At 35.4% G+C, this 21259-nt stretch overlaps 1 protein-coding gene across 1 annotated transcript in view; it reads left to right on the top strand.

The window, feature by feature from the left end:
• Window positions 1-21259, top strand: part of LOC150076086 (BLOC-2 complex member HPS3) — a 198507-nt gene that overhangs the window by 58922 nt on the left and 118326 nt on the right. The window contains exons 9-11 of the mRNA XM_090387254.1: window positions 4933-5108; window positions 5393-5495; window positions 15808-15903. Coding sequence (XP_090243380.1) covers window positions 4933-5108; window positions 5393-5495; window positions 15808-15903 — 375 coding nt within the window. The remainder of the gene's footprint in view (window positions 1-4932; window positions 5109-5392; window positions 5496-15807; window positions 15904-21259) is intronic.

The following is a 21259-nucleotide window of genomic DNA, read 5'->3' as shown; positions in this document are numbered from 1 at the left end:
CCCTTGGATTGGAAAAGTGCAAATGTATCTCCCATACATAAGGGTGGCTCTAAAAGTGAAGTTGGAAATTATCGACCTGTCAGTCTGACTTCAGTAGTAGGGAAAATCATGGAGGTAATGATCAAGGGTGGAATTCAGGATCATTTGGATCGAATTGAAATTCTCAAGGATACTCAGCATCATTTTGTAAAGGGAAAATCATGTTTAACAAATCTGGTTCGCTATTTCAAAAGGGTCACTCACGAGCTGGATTTAGGGAATAATTTCGACATTGTTTATTTAGAGTTCAGCAAAGCTTTTGACTCAGTCCCATATGAGCGGTTGCTTTATAAGCTGGAACAGGTTGGAATCACTGGGAAAATCCTTAGATGGATAGAAGGATGGCTTCAGGACAGGAGGCAGAGGGTTGTGATAAATGGCTATTCCTCAGATTGGTTGATGTAAGAAGTGGGGTTCCCCAAGGATCAGTATTAGGATCACTGTTGTTTTTAATTTTCATAAACGACATTGATGAAGGGATAGAGGGCGTGATGTCTAAATTTGCAGATGATGTTAAAATTGGTAGAGTAGTTAATGATCACTGTCAAGCTGAGCTTCTTCAGAGAGACCTAGATAGACTTCAGGAATGGTCAGAAAAATGGCAGCTGTGCTTTAATCCAACAAAGTGTAAGGTATTACACCTGGGAAACAGTAATCCCAAAAAAACCTTATTCACTTGGTGGAGTTCAACTAAACCCAGTACTGGAGGAAAGGGACTTGGGTGTTACGATACGGTCAGACATGAAATTCTCTGAGCATTGTAAACAGGTTGCAAGGAAGGCCCATGGTGTCGTATCGATGATCTATCGAACTTTTGCAAGTAGAGATAGGGACGTGATAATCCCATTATATAAGGCTTATGTTAGACCACACTTGGAATACTGTGTTCAAGTATGGAGACCGCACCTAAAGAAAGACATCGAGCTTCTTGAAAGGGTGCAAAGAAGGGTAACTCCTGGTGAGATTGGCAAAAGGGCATCCTTATGAAGAAAGACTTCGAATATGTGGGTTGCAGAGTTTGGAAACTAGACACCTTAGAGGAGATTTGATTGAAGTGTTTAAGGCTCTGAGAGGCATCAGTAAAATGAAGGAGGACAAAATTTTCAAGATTATAAATGATGCTAGAACTAGGGGACATAAATTCAAGTTACGGGGGGAAATGTTTAGATTGGACTGCAGGAAGTTTTATTTTAGCCAGCGAGTTATAAATTACTGGAATAAGTTGCCATCATGGGTGGTAGAGGCCGACAGTTTGGGGAAATTCAAAGGTCATCTGGATAGTACTTTCGGGTAAGGGAAGTGCATAGGATGATAGGTTTAATTTCTCTTTTTTTTTTTTTTTTTTTAATTATTATTATTTAGTTATTTTATTTTATTTTTTTTGGCTGGTGCAGCATAAGCCATAGGCTTTCTTGCACCATGCGGCCGTTACTAATACTGATACTAATATTCACAAAGATATTGGAAGCAGCTGTGTATGGGGTTCAGTTGATGAAACCATGGATTGTGAAGGATATACAGTAGCTAATTTTATTATTGGAAAGCTTGATCCAGATGAACTATATAAATCGTATCTCCTTGCATCAAAGGTTCTGGATAAAACTAATCGTGCAACTGTTGCTAGATTCACCTTTCGCATTGATGCATCTGTATCATGGCAGCCAGTGCTATGTATCCATTTTTGAATAAAGTCCCTCTGTACTGTTTTCTTTCCTTCATCATTTTTGTACCTCACAAGGTTCCTTTGATATACTTTTCGCATATGCAAAATTTCCTAAGTTTTAGAGGATACGGCCGTTGAAGGACTTCCTCTAGCTCCCGATGTGATTAAGGTGTTTGATTTTGCCCTGATCACATCTTGTGATGTTGAGAGGTCCTTCTCTGCTTACAAGCAAATATTAACAGATGATAGAAGGAGATTAACTCCAAAACATTTGGAGTGGATATAGGTATCGCATGAATTGTTGAGGAGGCTTCCATCCTGCAGTGGGTTGATAATGGCTGCACTTTACTTTTTTTTTTTACAGGTATCGCAATGCCATGGAAAGTACTTAGCAACTTAAGTGTTAGTAGTCTAGTACCTTAGCCTGTACATTTTGGTTTTTGTATGTTTAAAAAAAAATTATTTTAATGTTTATATTTCAAAAAAAAAAACAAACTTGCAAATTGTGATATTTTTATTATATTACTTGTTAGAAATTTGTATAACAAGTCGTTGTACAACGTTAAAAGAATAAAAAAAAGTAAATATTATCATTTATACGGTATGTAAGGGTAAATTTAGTCATATTTAAGGTCATATTTGGCTAAATTTAATGACATATTTTCATCATGTTTTGACATTTTTAAGGTCATAAAAATCCAAAACCTAGTCATTAATATAATTAATGACTCATCAACAAAAAGTCTCTTTCTACTCTGTCTCATAGACCTTCTGTTTCTGCTGTATGCCTTTTTTATAGATACTTCTAAGGGCAATGTTTTTCTGAATTGGCTTTTATAATTCCCACTCTCTCTTCCAAAGCAGTACTAACACATGCCGCAACCAGTCAACATCCCTTTACTGTCCAACTTATTGGGGAAAATAATGGAGTCACTGGTTAAAGAAGCATTGCAAGATCATCTAGACAAGACTGCAGTAAAAATAGTAATCAATGGACACTGCTCCTCATGGACTAATGTTATTTCATGAAATCCCCCAGGGTTCGGTGTTGGGCCCATTGTTGTTTTATATATTTATCAATGATATTGATGAAGGTATGTCAGGCTTAATGTCGCAATTTGCAGATGATACAAAGGTTGACAGGGTTCTTAATGACAGTAATGGCAGTGTGCTACTGCAACAGGATCTAGAAAATTTGGGCAGATCAGCTGAGAAGTGGCAACTGAAGCTTAACGTTGACAAATGCAAAGTATTGTATATGGGAAGAAGTAACTACAGAGAAACGTACCAACTGTGTTGTACTACGCTTAGGGTGGTAGAAAATGAGAAAGACCTGGGAATAATTGTGCTGTTAGATACTTTAAAAAGTTTTCTGAGCAATGCAGACAGGCTTCCAGAGCAGGTCATGGGGTATTGTCAATGATATACAGGGATTTTGCTAGTAGGGAAAAGGAGGTAATTATCCCTTTGTATAAGGCATTGGTCACGCCATGCCTTGATTACTGTGTACAGGTCTGGAGGCTTCATTTTAGAAAGGGTGTAGATTTGCTTGAGCATGTACAGAGATGGGCCACAAGATTGGTCAGGGGAACGAAGAGGTCTTCTTCTCCAGCTGCTGCAAATTGCAGCAGCTGGAGACTACGAGGTACCACGAGGTGATCTGATTGAGTTGTATAAGGCCTTGAATGGGTTGAGCACGCTAAATTCTGATGGGATTCTTTCGCTTTGCTCAAATTATGAACCTGAGGGGACATAAATTCAAATTGAGGAAAGACAGTTGTAGAATAGATGTGCAGAAATTTGCCTTTAGCCAGTAGGTAATTGATTGCTGGAATAAACTTCCGTCTGTCATTGTAAAAGTTGATAGCTTAAATAAATTAAAGGAAGACCTGGACAAACTTTTAGAGGGAATGGATGAGTGAAATTTTTTTTTTTAGGCTGATGCTACATAAACTCATACACTTGCTTTTTTGCATCACATGCCTGCATTACTACTACTAGTACTTCAAATGCACAGAACCAACTTTTCTTCTTCCTCATTTAGTCATTAAACTTTTGATTTCTGGAACAACCTTCCTTCATATGTATTACCTGATAATTACAATTTACAGAAGTTCAAGTCTATTGTCAACAAATATCTTCTTTCATCTTCTGAACCTTCACCATATGTGTGGTACTAAGTACTATAGGTGTTAATACCTATTGTGTTTTGGATTTTCATAAAAAAAAAAAAAAAAAAAAAAAAAAAAATCAGCGTGCTCAATAAATTCAGAGTTGGGTTGTAATATGAGCTTGAAACAACCATTTCTTTGAAAATCTTGGAGCTGTTAGCAAAGAATAAGGTGGAATGGTTTCATTTGAGATATCAAGGAAATGGAGATAGGGTACAGTAAGATTGAGCATAAGTGTGATGGGCAATCACTTTTGGATGTCACAACATCAGGCTGCAGAAGTAATACATGAAAGGAAGAAAACAAAATGTAGATTGCAGAATAAAAGACAGATTTCATAAAGAAAGTCGGGTAAATACAATGGATATTCATTTCATGCTGGTATTATTCTTTTGTAAGTTTTTGTTTCCTTTGACGAAATGCAATAATTAGCATTAACAGAGGCATATGATGGAAGAAAGCAAGCCAAGAAAAAAAAAAAAAAAACCTTCCCATTTCACCCATCCATTCACTCCAAAAGTTTGTCTAGTTCTGCCTTGAATTTATTTAAGCTGTCAGCTTCCACAGCAACAAATTGAAACTTGTTCCAACGATCAACCACCTACTGGTACACAATGATACAAAATATTTATTGTGTTAAATTATAATAATTTCATGTATACTACTGTACCTAGGAGGACATGGATGGATGAAGTATGGGAGTGCGTGACAGCCCGAGGCTTAACCGACCAAGACACCTTGAACCGCACTTTATGGCGGGAAAGAATTCCTAACAAGAAATAACTTGTAGGCTGAGGAAACCCATTGTAAATGGAAACATCCCTCTTGAAGAAGAAGAAGTATACTACTGTCTTCTTTCTTTCTCATTTGTAAAAATTCTTTGAAAATCAGGATAGTTGAATTATTAAAAATGACTTATTAGAACAAAAACAACTTTTGAAAAGTTTAAATTTGCAGACCTGTGTTATATATCATTGAAGATAATATACAGTGTGTGCAAAATCTGCTTTATGTATTGCTATAAAAAAAAGCCTTTTCAATTTTTCCCCCCTCTCTTAGGTTGAAACAGGTCAATTTCATAAAAGTTCAAGTCCTCCTACTTATATACATCTTCTCAGTGAAGGACACATCATCCTTCGTACTCAATTACTTTTAAAAGGAAAGGTACAGTATGATCCTGGAATTGAAAGTCAGTATAAGAAATGCTGTGCATTAATGGGTGATCACTTTATAAGGTAAAGCTTGCTGCATATTATTATTATTATTGATAAAGTTAGATATAGTCCAATAAATGTTGGCCTATTCTTATGATTCATAGCAATTATATTTTAATGTTTTGTTGATTTTTAGATTTTTTTGTAGAAGGCATTAAGATTTATTTACATATCAAATTGCCACAAAGATTCTGTAGCATTGTTAATGTTACATAGTATTATATCTGTATGATAGGGTTCTGAGTAGTAATTTTTACCATATTTTTGATTTAATATTAAAATAATAGCTGTTTTTATTCTTATAGCTCAGATAATCCCCATGACAGACACTTAGCTGCTCCTTATTATACTCTTTCACAGTTATCAGTTGAAGCAGTGGTACAAAGAGTAATGGATCTGCATAAACAGGTACTTTTTTAACTCCCCCCTAATTAATTGTTCATCTTACCTAATTGGTTGACATTTTTAACTTCTCTGTTTACTGTTGACCCTTTCAGCAGGAAATTTGCTGAAAGGGTCAATGGTAATATGCTGCTCATATCCTGAAAAATAGTCAGGACAACCTTTTTCAACTGTTCATGTTACCAAAAGGTTTTTTGGGCAATGCCTTCTGCAGCCACTTGCAGATGCAATCTTTGGACAGCATCTGTAAGTGGTTGCAGAGGCTATCAAATGCTGCCAGTACTATTGATAATTTTCATTTTGCAATGAAGATTTCAAGTTTGTCTCACCTGTATTAAAATTCATGTAATGTGTTGCATCTCTGCATTGGTGCATAACATGGCGTACTCCCATTTTTATATTGTGGCATAATGACGTATTGGAATGTGACATAATGCCTCTAGCACCATCTTTTACGCACATTACAGAAGATCAGCTTATACAACTCAATAGAAAATATAATCAAATTCTAATTTGCATATGTGTTATAGCAAAATAGTTGTTTTTATTTTATTTGTCCTTGTATTAGAAGCTTAATTACTATTAGTGGTGGACTAGGTAATTTCTGGGGAGTTTCGAATTTTTTCAATTTATTTTATTTGTACTCTATTTATTTAACCATTACTATATAATAAAGCACTGACCATAAAATCTCTACATGACTTCATATTATCTCTTTTAATGCCGCATAATTGGTTTCAATCCAGATGAAATAAAATTTTACATACAAATTGCACATAATTCCAGGTAAAATTTTGTCTCATCTTGTCTTACTGGTTACTATATTTTACAAGACAAGACAGACAGACAGATAAATAATAGAATTACAGTCATTGTGTGAGAAACAAAACTGTTACATGAATATAATAAAATCATGATTCCACTTATGTAAAGCATTATGAATGAAACAAGGAAGTGCAAATTTTATCCATGTTTCATTCATCATTACATAAATTACTGTGCAAATAATAATTTATATAGGAGTCAATTTGCAGATTTCTATTTTTTTCAGCAGAATTTTTATGCATCAAATCAGTGTGGTTGTTATATAGAGGTGACATAGATAATCTGCCCAGTCTGGTTGGCTTTTTTCAAAGACATATCAAATTCCTAGCTTTTTAGTGCACCTTGTTCGTTAAATTTTTATTTGTATAGTCCCTCAATTTAATTTCTTAAAAGGGATTTTCTCTGTAGAGTTCAATGAACTCTGTAATACATTTTTTGAATGTTTTAGCAGCATTGCACAAAACTAGAGACAAAATGTAAATTGCACATTAACTGTAGGTTTCATAATGATCCAGGTTATCACTTTTTGACAGATTCACCACTAATACTAATGTGAATCAGACAAATTAAAAATGAAGAAGGGAAAATTTGTGATGAATATATATTACAGAGGTGAACAGCCAGCGAAGCATTTAATATCCTTCCAGATGCTACTAGATGGGCCAATTCACAATAATTGAATGAGAATCAATTGATGTATTTGAAGGAAATACATCATCTTGCAGTAAAAAAGAATGAAATCTTTCAAGCAGCAAAACATTGACAGTTATTTTTCAAAGCTATTTTAAGTATATAAATAATAAATCCAAATTACTTTAATTTTTTGTAATTAATTTTTTCTTGCTTGCCTTTTATACTCTAACTAGAGTGGATTTAAATTCAATTATCCAAAATAAAATTGACTATTTGAAGTGCCTTCAGTTCCAGTTGTTTCAGATAATCGGGATTCTACTCTCTGTGTGTGTGTTAAGTGCACACTCATGCATATGCACATATATACATACATGCACAATGAAAGCAATGTAGTTCTGTATTCACAATAGTTATTAAAAAAAAACTGCCCAAAAAACTGAAAAGGCATTTTTTTAGGAAAACAATAGGTTTCATTTTACTGATATAAATTTTTCGATTAATATCTGTAAAAAAGAAGAGAAAAAAATGCCTAAAACACACAATAATTACGGAAAATTACAGCATGATTTGTAAAATGATTTTAAAAAGACCAAACAGAAATAATATTTGTAGAGAAAGTATTTTTTTATTTTACTTTACTGCTAATACTGGGCCCCGGGTGCCAAGCGTTTGTGACTGAGCGATTTCTCTCTGACTTTCAGTGTGATTTCTTAAAAGTGATATATAGTTCTTTTATGTTCCTCTCATTAAGCAATCTACTTATTTAATAACAGGTCTTGTCACAAAAGCACTTGTACAGAGCAAGAAAGGGAAGCCACCTTTATTTTTTCTCATAGTTTTATTACTAACCCCCCCTACTACTTTTCACTTGGTCACACCAGGCACTGCTTCTGCCTCCCCATGGTGGGGCTGGAAACCTTGGCAGAAAAGCTCATCTGCCAAGGGCCAAAAGGAACAAAATGTGTTTCCACCTCTAGAGCTGACAATCTCTCGGCCAGAGAATGATACTGATTTTGACATCTCACAACGCCCAAGAGGTTGAAAACTAATTTGCCCACAACACATTTTCCTGCATTTCTAATTATGTACTCACTTTCAGACCAACCTGTCAGCAAGTTATCTCCTTTCCTCATCCAGAAAAACCTGGAGAGTATTGCTGGATCTCCTAAGACTTTAAAAAGCTACAATCTGGAGACCTACTATTAGAAACAGCAAACTGTAGACATTAAGAGAAACTTCTGCAACTCACAAATTTTGCAGGTATACCAGTGAGTGTATCTTCTCCCCATAAAACACTAAATACATCTAAAGGTGTGATATCTAGCTGGGATCTGTTGAATGTGACAGAGGATAAAATAACTCAAGAACTTCAGGATCAAAATGTTATTGCAGCAAAAAGAATCATGATTAAAAAAGACAATAACCTTACACCCACTAGGAATATTATCCTTACGTTTAATTCCCCAAACCTACCATCATAAGTGAAAGCAGGTTGTCTTCTTTGCCGTGTTCGTCCATACATACCCAATCCCTTGAGATGTTACAAGTGCCAAAAAGTATGGCCACTCTCAGACGACATGCAGAGGAAACCCAGTTTGTCCAAAATGTGGATCTTCCAATCATACTCAGTCTGGATGTTTGTCAACAGAAATGACTTGTCCCAATTGCAAAGGCAGCCATCCTGCGTGTTCCAAAACTTGACAGATAGAAGACTGAGAAAAAAATTGTTAAATATAAGGTTGAGAAGAAGGTAAGCTATCAAGAAGCGAGGAAAATAATTGCTCCTACTATGCCCAAATGTACCTGTGCCAATATTGCACAAAAACAACAAACAGTCCCCATAAACACGTCAATCTCTGACTGGGTTCGAGCTGTTCTATCTAAGCAAAAGTCCAGTGTCCCTAAGCACTCAGACCAGTCAAGTAACACTCCTCTTACTGTACAAGCGACATGTCTTTCCCCACCAGTGATTGCTACTGGATCAAATAGTAAAAGTTCCAATTCAAAAAAAAATATCCAAGACATCTCCATGGATACTAATTACTCATCCAACCAGAAAGACCCAATTTTAGAAATATATGTGGAGGAAGAAATGGACACTGGTTGGCCTATATTTCCAAAAAAAGACAAACAGAAGTCTGACTGACATAAAACCGCCATACTGAAAAAGCAGTCAGATACAGCTCCTTGTACTCACCTCAAGTAATGCTTTATATTTTACAGTGGAATTGTAGAGGACTTCACAGCAATATTGACAGTATCCATGACCTTATTCTTCGCTAGTCTCCAGTGGGTTTCTGCCTGCAAGAAACCTATTTAACTTCCCAAATTTCCATCTCCATAAAGAACTACTCCATATATCGAAAAGATCGCAATACTTCAAATGCTGCCTGTGGTGGTGTGGCCATCTTGATCAACTCACAGATCCCAGTGAAGCAAATTGTTCTTCAAACAGAAATTGAAGCTGTTGCTGTACGTTTCATTACTCAGATTGCGATAACACTAGTTTCAATCTATCTTCCACCAAATCATACCTTCTCTTACCAAGATCTGGAAAACCTTCAAATGCAGTTACATTCTCCGTCTGTTCATTAGGGGATTTCAATGGTCACCACCCCCTTATGGGGATCTTCTAAATTAGATACACATGCCCGACTGATTGAAACCTTTCTGGATAGGCAAAACCTTACCATTCTTAATACAGGTGAACCTACTCACATAAAATTGCCAACTAGACAAACCTGCAATTGATCTCTCAGTATGATCCTCGGTACTGTTTCCAACCATGGAATGGTCTGTTATGAATGATCCCATGGGCAGCGATCATTTCCCAATTATTTGTAATATGCTCACTGCATAACCACCATTAGCCAAACTCTGCAGGAAATGGAAATCCTCTCTTGCCAACTGAGTCAAATTTCAGTCAGCTATCACCCTGGATGAGGAAATTATATGATTACAGCCCATTGATGAAGTAACAGAATATATCACATCCCACTTGTTATCAGCAGCTAAAAACTCTGTTCCATTAACGAATCCTACGGCCCAACATTATTTTAACTACTGGTGGAATGAAGAATGCACAAAAGCAAAGAGGGAAAAAAATAAAGCGTGGAATTTATTTCGACGATCACCAGCAACAGTTAATCTCATTAACTATAACAAACTAAGGGCAAGAGCTCGTCTCATTCAAAGACAAGCCAAAAAGAACTCCTGGACTCAGTTTGCATCCACTGTAAATAGAAACACTGACTCCAAATTAATATGGAAGAAAATTAGACAGCTTTCTGGAAAGTTTCTGACCATCCCTTCCACAATCCTTTCCTGGAATGGGCAAGAACTCTCTACTCCTCTGGCTATAGCAAATGCCTTGGGAAAAACCTTTGCTGAAGTCTCAGCGGCATCAAGCTATTCCCCGGATTTCCAGAAAATCAAGAACATCACTGAACAGCTACCTATCAACTTTTGCACCTCTCTAATCTTACTATATGTTATATGGTAAGATTAGAACGTCTACAAGCCGTTAGAACAGCACACAACAGTGCAGCAGGGCCCGATGGAATATATTGCATCATGTTACAGCACCTTGATGACAAACATTTACAATTGCTGCTTTTATTTTACAATTTAATATTTCTGGAAAACATTTATCCTACTCTTGGCACCATGCCACAGTTCTGGCCTTTGTGAAACCTGGAAAAGGTCCTTGCAGTCCTTATAGTTACTGGCCAATTTCCCTCTCCAGTTGCCTTGGTAAAATCCTTGAGAAAATGATCCACAGATGACTCATTTGGATCATTGAAGACCTAAATATAATGAGTAATAGTCAACCTGGCGTTCGCCAAAACAGGTCTGCCTTAGATCTCATGATCAAGGCTGAGTACGCAATTCGCAATGCCTTTGTGAAAAACGAACACCTTCTTATGGTCTCCATAGACATAGAGAAGGCATTTGATACTACCTAGCATCACGGCATTCTTAGAGACCTGCATGCTCTTGGTCTGGTCTCTGGCGCCTCCATAGCCAGGTGGGAAGGAGCAGCAGTGTGTAGCACACGCTTCTTGATTAGACCGGGGTTCAAGCCCGTTACCACCAAATAAGGAGGATGCGGAATGGCCAGGGAATGACCACCGCATATCCCGGAGCAATATGGCCTTAGTTGCTAATGCTCCTAAAAACCAAATAACAAACAACAAACAGCTCTTGGTCTGCGAAGCAACCTGCCTATATTCATTGAGAACTTTTTATGCAGTTGTTCTTATCAAGTACAATATTTTAACACCCTTTCTATGACATTCTTGCAGGAAGGAGTTCCGCAAGGGTCTGTACTGAGCGCAACCCTTTTTGCCATTAGAATTGACTCTGTTACAAAAGAACTTCCAAATACAGTTGAGACTTACCTTTGTGCTGACGATCTCTCTCTTTTTCTTGCCATTCTAAGAACACGAGATCTATTGAAAGTCAATTGCAGATATCACTAAATAAAATACAAAAGTGGGCAGTGCTCAATGGCTATCGTCTTTCACAACAGAAAACTGTCACTATACACTTTTGTAATCAACGCAAATTACATACAGATCCCGAACTTCACATGTCAGACTTTACCATTCCGATTGCCAACAACATCAGATTCTTGGGATTAATCCTTGATAAGAAGTTCAACTTCCTTGAGCATATTAAATTTTTATGTAATACCTGTCTCAAAAAGCCCAACATACTAAGAGCTTTATCTGCCCTGTCTTGGGGAGCAGATTGTACTTCATTGCTTCGATTATATAGAGCATTGATTACATCCCGTTTGGATTATGGTGCTCCAGTCTACGATTCTACCCTAAAGAGTGTAGTTGGCTGGATCCTATACAACACAGTGCATTACAGATTGCACTTGGAGCCGTCAGGACATCTTCAATTCACAGTCTATATATTGAAGCTCACAAACCCCCTTTGCACCTCCGCAGAAAAATGTTACTACTGAAGTATGCAACCAGAATAAAAAGTTGCTGTTTGCATCCTATTCACCCATACCTCTTCAATCCTCAAATACCTAATCTCTACAGAAATAAAGCTAATAAAATAAGGCCAGCAGGCCTACGGCTTTTTGAAATATCACAGTTGGAAAGTTCCTCTTCACAATAGTCAACAGGTAATGAATTACTTCCATCCACCTTGTAATCAACTTGGACTCCCCCTCCTCAACTGAACTTTGATACTTATTTTCTTCAGTGAGGTAAGAATCTTCTACCAACTCTCAACCTAAAACAACTCCATGCAAGTCATATTCAGAGCTATGTTGATTTCCTGCCAGTGTATACTGATGGGTCCAAATCTCAATCAGCCGTTGGAGCAGCAGCTGTGTTTCCCTCTGCTACAATTTCAGCTTCCCTTCCACCTGAGTATAGCAACTTTTCTGCAGAACTACATGGAATAAAATTAGCTGTAGAAAATTTGAATGTTTACCCATCTCCAAAATATTTAATTTACACAGACTCTCTCAGCTCAATTAGAGCAATGCAAAATCCCTCCTATACGAATCACCCAAACCAAATCAGGAGGTTGCTCTTGAAAATTGAACATCGTCAACAATTAGTGAACTTTTGTTGGATTGCAGCACATTCAGGAATAAAGAAGAATGAACTGGCAGATATATCTCCAAAAAATCCATCAACTTTAGATTTGACCTCTGTCCATATTCCAGCCTTGGACTATAATGTCATCATAGCAGCAGCAGCATGCCTTGCATAGTGGAAAGAACTATGGCACACCCAGACTAATAATAAACTTTTACATTTGAAATGGGAACCAAAATTTTGGTACTCAAGCATCCAGACAACGAGAAGGGAAGAGATGGTACTTGCACCGGCAAGAATAGGGCATACTCATCTGACCCATATCCATCTACTCACAGGTGATGATCCTCCTCAGTGTCAACACTGTTCAGCACAACTGTCAACCATATTCTTATTGACTGTCCACACTATCAATAGGACAGAACATCAGTCCTGCTTTCTTTAACAAATCTTCAACAACCGAGATTACTAGAGCATATTATTGGCAATCAGGCAAATATTAATGAACTTTTCAGCTTTCTGAAAAAAATTGGAATATATCATCGATTCTGAATAGCTTTTCTAAAATGAAAGTGAAATGCCTTCAATTCTGAATTATTTCCTAAGACATATGTACAGAGAAGGGCAACAAGATTGGTGAGGGAAATGAAGGGATCCTCTTACCAAGAGAGGCTTAAGTTCTGCAAATTGCAGTGGCTGGAGACTAGGCACCTGTGCGGTGATCTAACTGAGGTGTATAAGGCCTTGAATGGGTTGAGCATGCTGAATTCTGATGGGATCCTTCCACTTGTTCAGATTACGAACCTAAGGGGGCATAAATTCAAATTAAGAAAAGACAGATATAGAATAGATGTGCGGAAATTTGCCTTTAGCCAGCGGGTGGTTAATTGCTAGAACAAACTTCCATCTGTCATTGTGGAAGTTGATAGGTTAAATAAATTTAAGGAAGAACTGGACAGGCATTTGGAGGGAATGGTGTGATTTTTTTTTTTTTTTTTTTTTTGGCTGATGCTGCATAAGCTCATACACTTGCTTTCTTGCATCACATGCCACTACTACTACTACATCTCTATGGACAGGTGCACTATAGGCAGTGTAGTTTATGCACCATTAAACACCCATAATACACACAACACACACACACACACACTGCTAATACTGTTTACTAAGTAATAACAACAACAGTGGAAAAACTAAGTTATTTTGTTTGGATTGTTATGTATACAAATACTCTATGTAATATGCCTCATGTTTGATAATTCCTAGGCAACTTAGAAAGATAGTATATAAAAATATAAATTTTTGCCAAAAAGTATTGCTTACGAATGTGTTGTTTATACATTTTAGCACACAGAATAAAAATCATGTTATAATTTCTATTCTGTGCACTAAAATATTTTTGCAAAATTTTGATTGTGATATGACTATATATGAAATGGCTAATGGCAGCAAATTATTACAAAGAGAACTTATTTTTTTAAAGTAATTTACAGTTTAATTTATAATTTCTGTTATACTTATTGATATGACCGGGATCAACCCAGATTTGTTCTGCTACATAAAAGATATGCATGCATAATCTTCATGTTGGATGTGTTCTGAAAAGCACCACGTAAAATAAAGAGGGGTGCAGTGTGGTTGTACAGTATATAATGGACAAGTCACTGCACAGGGTTGAACTCCCAAAATGATACACAGTTATAGACATCTGTTAATAAGTATGTTAGGAGATTATTTATTTATATTTTAACTATTTTTAAATGCATATTGATTGTATTAGAGAATGAAGTTACTGTGCAGAACAGCTACATATTGGCAGCCACGAGTTCGTATTTCATGCTTTTATTTTTTTATTTTATTTTTTATATAGGAATTTATAATGCATATATTTGTTTCATATTATCTTTTTCTGGTTTTTATTTCATGTTTTCTTTTATGCTTAGTCTAAATATTTAGCATTAGCAGTGGCAAATGATGCAAGAAATCAAACTTATACAGCATCAGCCAAAAAAAAAAAAAAAAAAAACCTCCCATTTCACCTATTCATTCCCTCAAATAGTTTATCTAGTTTTTCCTTGAATTTATTTAAGCTATCAACTTCCAAAATAACAGATGAAAGTTTGTTCCAGCAATCAACCACCTGCTGGCTAAAGGCAAACTTCTGCACATTTATTCTGCAACTGTCCATCCTCAAATTGAATTTGTGACCCCTCATGTGTGTACAATCTGAGTAAGAGGAAAAATCCCATCAGCATCTCAATCTATTCAAAGCCTTAAAAAAAAAGTAAACTGTAGCCATTATCAACCCACTGCAGGATGAAAGCCTCCTAAACAATTCATGCTGAGGGAATTGGACCATAATCTGCCACGCTGGTCCAGTGCAGGTTGACCGTATTTAGCAGTCAGGAGCTTGAACCCCGGTCTACTCAAAAAGCATGTGCTACTGCACTCCCGCTCCTGACCACTCGGCTATGGAGGCAAAGCCTTATACACCTCAATCAGATCACCATGCAGGTGCCTAGTCTCCAGCCACTGCAATTTGCAGAACTTAAGCCTCTCTTGGTAGGAGGATCCCTTCATTCCCCAAACCAATCTTGTTGCCCTTCTCTGTACACCTCAAGCAAATCTATATCCTTCCTAAAATGAAGCCTCTAGACCTGTACGCAGTACTCAAGGCGTGACCTGACCATTGCCTTATACAGAAGGACAATCATCTACTTTTCCCTACTAGCAAAATTCCTATATATCATTGACAAAACCCCATGACCTGCCCTGGCAGCCTGTTTGCATTGCTCAGAAAACTTCATATCTGACTGCACAATTACTCCCACGTCTTTTTCATTTTCTACCACCTTAAGTGTAGTACCACACAGTTGGTACATTTCTCTGGGGTTACTTCTACCCATATGCAGTACTTTGCATTTGTTAAGGTTAAACTTGACAAATGCAAAGAAAATTTATTGTAGTACCACACAGTTGGTACATTACTCTGAGGTTACTGCTACCCATGCATAGTACTTTGCATTTATTAAAATTAAACTTCAATTACCATTTCTCAGCCCATCTACCTAACTTTTCTAGATCCTGTTGCAATAGCATACTGTTATTAACCACCCTGCCAACTTTTGTATCATCTGCAAACTTGGACATTAAGCCTGTAATGCAGCATAGATTACATTCTGCAATTACTGATAGCTTGCTTAAATATTTTCAAAATAGACATTTAAAAATGAAATATATTAAAAAAATTATTTAAAAAGTATGCTTATAAGGTATAATTTTTTTTTTACTAGATAAAACATAGTGGCCACATGTTAAAAACTTTAGTAGCATATTTGGATTATCATCTGCTGGGTGAAGGGCATGGTAGGAACTACACTATTTCTCAGGTATTTATTCTGAATTTTACCTTAACATTATTTAAGAACAAGTAATAAGGTGATAAAAGTTAATTAACAAAATGAATTTATTGTTTTTTGGTATTGTATATTGCTCAGAAATTGCTTTTCATTTTTGTGCATTGGTTAGTACCATGTTCTGTAACTAACACTTCAGTGATCATTTGTGTTCTGTCTCTTAAAGTAAGAAGAATTATACAATTACCATAGTTTTTTTTTTTTTTTTTTTGACGTGAAAAATTCATGTCTGTAATACAGTTCCCAATATCTTAATAAAAAAAAAAAAAAAACTAGTATACTGGGAAAAAATTTTAAAATAACCTTTAATAAAATATATAACCTTTCACCCTAATTTTCACAAATTAGTTTTCACTCAGATTGTAGCATTAGTTGCTTACCTGCATTTTAAAAATTCCAATGTTTAAAATGCAGGTAATCAACTAATGCTACAAAGATGCTTCTCTCTATTAAAAATGGCTGCATTAATCTAATTATCTCATTAACTATTTGTGGCAGACATGGATCTATTTCCCTATCCCAGTCCACTAACATGCCTATTCCACCACCAGTCTTCTCTCATGCCTAAACTGTAGGTTTCAATGTCAGTTACGTACTAGTCATATGGAACTATAGTAAAAAAAAAAGACAAGAAATTTTCATTCATTCCTCAACACCTTTAACCTTCTAATGGGTATATTGTGAAAAGTTACATCCACAGGCACAATATAGTACACTGTACTAAACATCTCCCATTGCAAGTCACCAATCAGAATTTTTGGAAAGTATAGGCAAGAAATTATTTAAAATGGTGACTTTAAAATGGTAAGAAACTACAAACTGCGCATTCCCCTTTAAAAAACCGTATACCAATTATGCAAAGAAGTGTGTGTAGTTTATAGTGTACTGTAAAGATGGCAATGCAAGCTATATCAGTGAAGCTATCAATGTGGGTTATATAGCATTCTCCATGCCATGTTACATCATTGAGAATGCCGACTTTGGCCAATCAGAACAAGCTGTGCACTATTGGCAGGAGGAACAGGACCTTCACACTCAAATGATGCTTAAATTATTGATAGTGCATGTGATTTCAAGATCCATTGCTGGTTGAGATCTGCCCACATGTACAGCACTAAACACAATTTGAACAGAAATGATGGTATGTGAATGAATCCCATCTTTGAATCTGTAGTGTTGTGTGAGTTGGCTGGATGCCTATCCCATTTTCTCTTTCTTCATTCCTCCCTGCCACCTTGCTCTCCTTCTTTCAAGTAATTCATGAGCAATCTGAGGTTATGCTAACTTTAGAAAGGTCAGGAATTAGTGCTTTCCTTTCCTTCTTTCACTTCCTCTCTTCTTCACTCTATAGTTTTTTGTTTTTTTTTAACATATAGATGCCAAAAGTTTCAATGTTTTAGATTTTATTTCATTATATTTTTAACACTTTTAATACAGTATATTTTAAATATTTTACAGTAATATTTTATTGTATGTTTAACCAGTTATTTAGATTTTATTTGTATATTTTTAACAACAAATAAATATATTCTGAAATCTGGTCAGAGCAGCCAAGTATTATTCATGTATCCAGTTCCTGATCTTAGGGTTTTTCAATTGTGATTGTGATATATATATATATATTTATATAATAAAATTAATTCTGAAGAATTATAATGCCTACACAATTTCTTTAATGCTATATACCTTGAAAATTTGGTCATGTATAGGGTTGTCAATAACTGCACCCATCTTAAGCTTAGAATATTGGGCTTGGAAGTGGTGTAATCTCAAAGCAAATTATTAGTTGTTAATAGAACAAGTGGAAATTTTTCCAGTCTTTTGCATAAATGGAGATATAAGATGTTAAATTCTTTGTTAATTTATTAATTGGGCAATCCTGTATTCAAATTTGGTCATTGATATATTGGTATCTACCTTCTTATAAGATTAGACGTTGTCGTAAGCTATGTTCCATGTTCACAAGGCTATGTAGGTTTGATTCTTTTGTTATAAATAGAGCTATGTTAAATTTTAAGTATTGGCATGTTGATAGTGACCATTGGTGGGTTCTGGATAATGTGTATCACACTAAGTTTAAGAAGGAATTTTTCTTATGTAAAAAGAAAGTTGTTTTATATTTGTTATAGAGTTGTAAGATTTTCAGGGAAGCTCCTGTAACTTCAGTATGTGATTTAATGGATTGTCTTTGTAAAGTATCTGGTGTAATTTACTTTGTATAAATTTATGTATTTCCTGCGCAGCTTGAATGAGAAATAATTTTTTTAATTTTGTAAATCCCACTGGATGTTTTGTTTGGGTTAGAGCCATTGTGTGTCTTTTATTTTGGCTAGTAAAGGGATTTATATATAGTTTAGTTTAGGGGGATTTTGACAGTATGCTTCAGGGATATACCAGGCAATTAAATCCCAGATACAGGAGTGGTTAAGTCTCACTCACTTGCTGAGAAGCAAGCGAATTTGGACAGTATGCAGTAACAGAAATGTGGGTACATCTTTTATTCTTTTGAGGATGTTTTTCTAAAAAATATTACCTAGGGATGATATACATTTACAGGCTCATTTTAGGATCTAGTACTTATTGGAAAAGGCCTCCGTAGCCGAATGGTCAGGAGCGGGAGTGCAGTAGCACACGCTCTTTGAGTAGACCGGGGTTCAAGCCCCTGACCACTGAATACGGTCGATCTGCCAACCCGCACTGGACCAGCGTGGCAGATTATGGTCCGTTTCCCTCAGCATGAATTGTTGAGGAGGCTTCCATTCTGCAGTGGGTTGATAATGGCTGCACTTTACTTTACTTTTACTTATTGGAAACAAGGTATTTTAAATTGGAGGAGGCTGTGCAGCACTAAATTTGTCTATATAAATGCTACTGTATTTGAGAATAAATTTTATCAATTTAATTTTGATTGGGCCTATCTTTAGGAATCAAATGGATTATTGAGTAATTTCTTAGTCAAACTCTCAGTTTGCATTTTTACAAATTGAGACTTTGATCAAGTCTCGAAAAAAAAAAAGCATTATAAGATATAAATCAAGAAATTTAAGTGATGTCATGGTTTCTGACTACTTAAGAGAACTGCAGTATTCAAAAGTAGTTGCTCAAATTTTTAAGGGCATTAACTGATGGTGAAAAAATTAAGAAAATTTTTAAACTGAGATATAAGTAAGGAGCCGTGGAATTTTTCATTTAGTAGTTCATTCTCATTATATTAATAAATGAATATCAAAAGAAGTTAAAATCATTATATGTGTGCTTTTATTTCAACCTCCTTCAAGAATAAGTAACATTAGTCTTCTCCACTGGTTGCCTATTTGAGGTAATGCAATATTGGGGCAACTCGTTGTGAAGGCATTCACAATATGAACGGTAAAAAACGATGCCATTTCACCTACTTCAGTGATTTACAACACACTAAAATGATGCTATGCGTTAACTTGTTTGGTTACCAAAATGTTTATATTGTTTAATTTTTTTAAATATAAAAATTAAGAATTTCTATATTTAAAAAACAAACATATTATCACCTACTTTTTATGTGGGAAATATTTTTACCCGGGAAACTTCTTACTCGGGAAAATAATACATTGCAATATATACAGTTGAAATTAGGAATTAAGAAACCAAACCTAGTATAGGAGAAAACTTCTTATGTGGGAATTTCTTATTCGTGTTCTACTGTATATTCATAAAGATAGTAACAAGTTTATGTGGAGAGAGCTCCATAGAAACAAGAAAAACATAATTGACTATATCAGTATAGAAAAGGATCTTAAAAAAAGGATATATATAGAGTATATATAGAAAGAATTTGATATTCGAAGTGACTATCATCTTGTATTGTACAAATTAAAAATGACAATGGCACCAAAAATAAGAAGTATATAAATGTGTTAAAATGAACAAAAATTGAAAAGTTCTTAACTTATTACTAATATGGCTTCAGATGAAGAATGACAAAAATTTAAATGAACTTTAGTGGAAGTCACAAAAGAGGTATATGGAGAAGAAGGTTTGGAAAGAAGGAAATTCAGAATACCATGATGGACCCAAGAAGTTAAAAAGTCAATTAGAGAAAATAAAAATGCAAGAGGGCTAAGATACATGTGAAAGAGGCTATCTTGTGAAGATATAGAAAAAATTATCAGGAAAGTGCAAAAATGTGAAAAATCACAACAATGAGCCATAACTAAGATAATCAAAAATGGTAAGATGAAGTCAAAATAGGAGAGAAGGATATTTTGTAAGTATGGAATAAGTACTTTGATGATTTGTTAAATGAAAATACTGAAGATCGCTGAAGGAAAGAAAAGATTGAAATGGGGGAAGTTTGATACCATCTATATTATTAAGATAAAAAAAGGTGATGGATTATGATGGTAATTAAGATAGAAAAGATCATGAAGGCAGGTAAAGATAGCAGATGAAGATGAAGTTAGACTTGAAATGCTAAAAGTTGGATAAAAAATGATGTTGTAGTGATTACTTCATGTTATCCAAGTCATTTTTCAAAGGACAAGATCTAAAAAACGACCAGGGCATTCATTGTATGAATACATAAAAAAGGAGATAAAGTTGATTGTAGAGATTACAGAGAAAATTCTCTCCTTAAAATACCAAGTAATATCTGCACAAGTAGCTTTAAGAAGAAGGTTAGAAGTATTGTTGAATATAACTTAGGTGCCTCCTTAGCCAGGTGAACAGGAGTGGCAGTGCATAGCACACACTTCTTGATTAGACCGGGGTTCGAGCCCATGACCACCAAATACGGAGGATTCGGAAAAGTCAGGGAATGACCACCGCATATCCCCAGAGCAATATGGCCTTAGTTGCTAATGCTCCTAAAAACCAAACAACAACAACAACGAATATAACCTTGGGGAAGAATAGTCATATTTTATGACAAATAGGGGATGCTAGGATCAAATATTTACACTAAAACAATTACAGAAAAGTTATGGAAACATAACAAGGACCTGTATCTAGGATTTATTGATCTTGAAAAAGTATGCATTAATGTACCTAAAAAATCTGCTCTTTCAAATTTTAGAAAAATCCAGAATTATCATTTAAGGGGAATAAAAAGTTTGTATAAAAATAACAAATCTGTGGTGAGGATTGAAAAAAGAATTGGGCAATAACAAAATAGTGTAAGTTACTAACAAACTTTAGGGTGGGGAATGTAAATTTGGATTGTTATTGTGTATAAACGTTACTGTGATGTTAAATAATAGCCTGCAAGGTATTTTAGAAGCAGAATAAAACAGATAAAGGTTGTAAAGAATTTGGTATAAAATTACACAAAAAAGTTATGAGTTGGGAAATTGAA

Source organism: Mastigoproctus giganteus, chromosome 13 (assembly GCF_048544385.1).
Source record: "Mastigoproctus giganteus isolate SK-2022 chromosome 13, ASM4854438v1, whole genome shotgun sequence".
Classification (NCBI taxonomy): domain Eukaryota; kingdom Metazoa; phylum Arthropoda; class Arachnida; order Uropygi; family Thelyphonidae; genus Mastigoproctus; species Mastigoproctus giganteus.
Note: the sequence above shows the minus strand (reverse complement) of the source record. Positions and strands in the feature narration are given on the sequence as shown.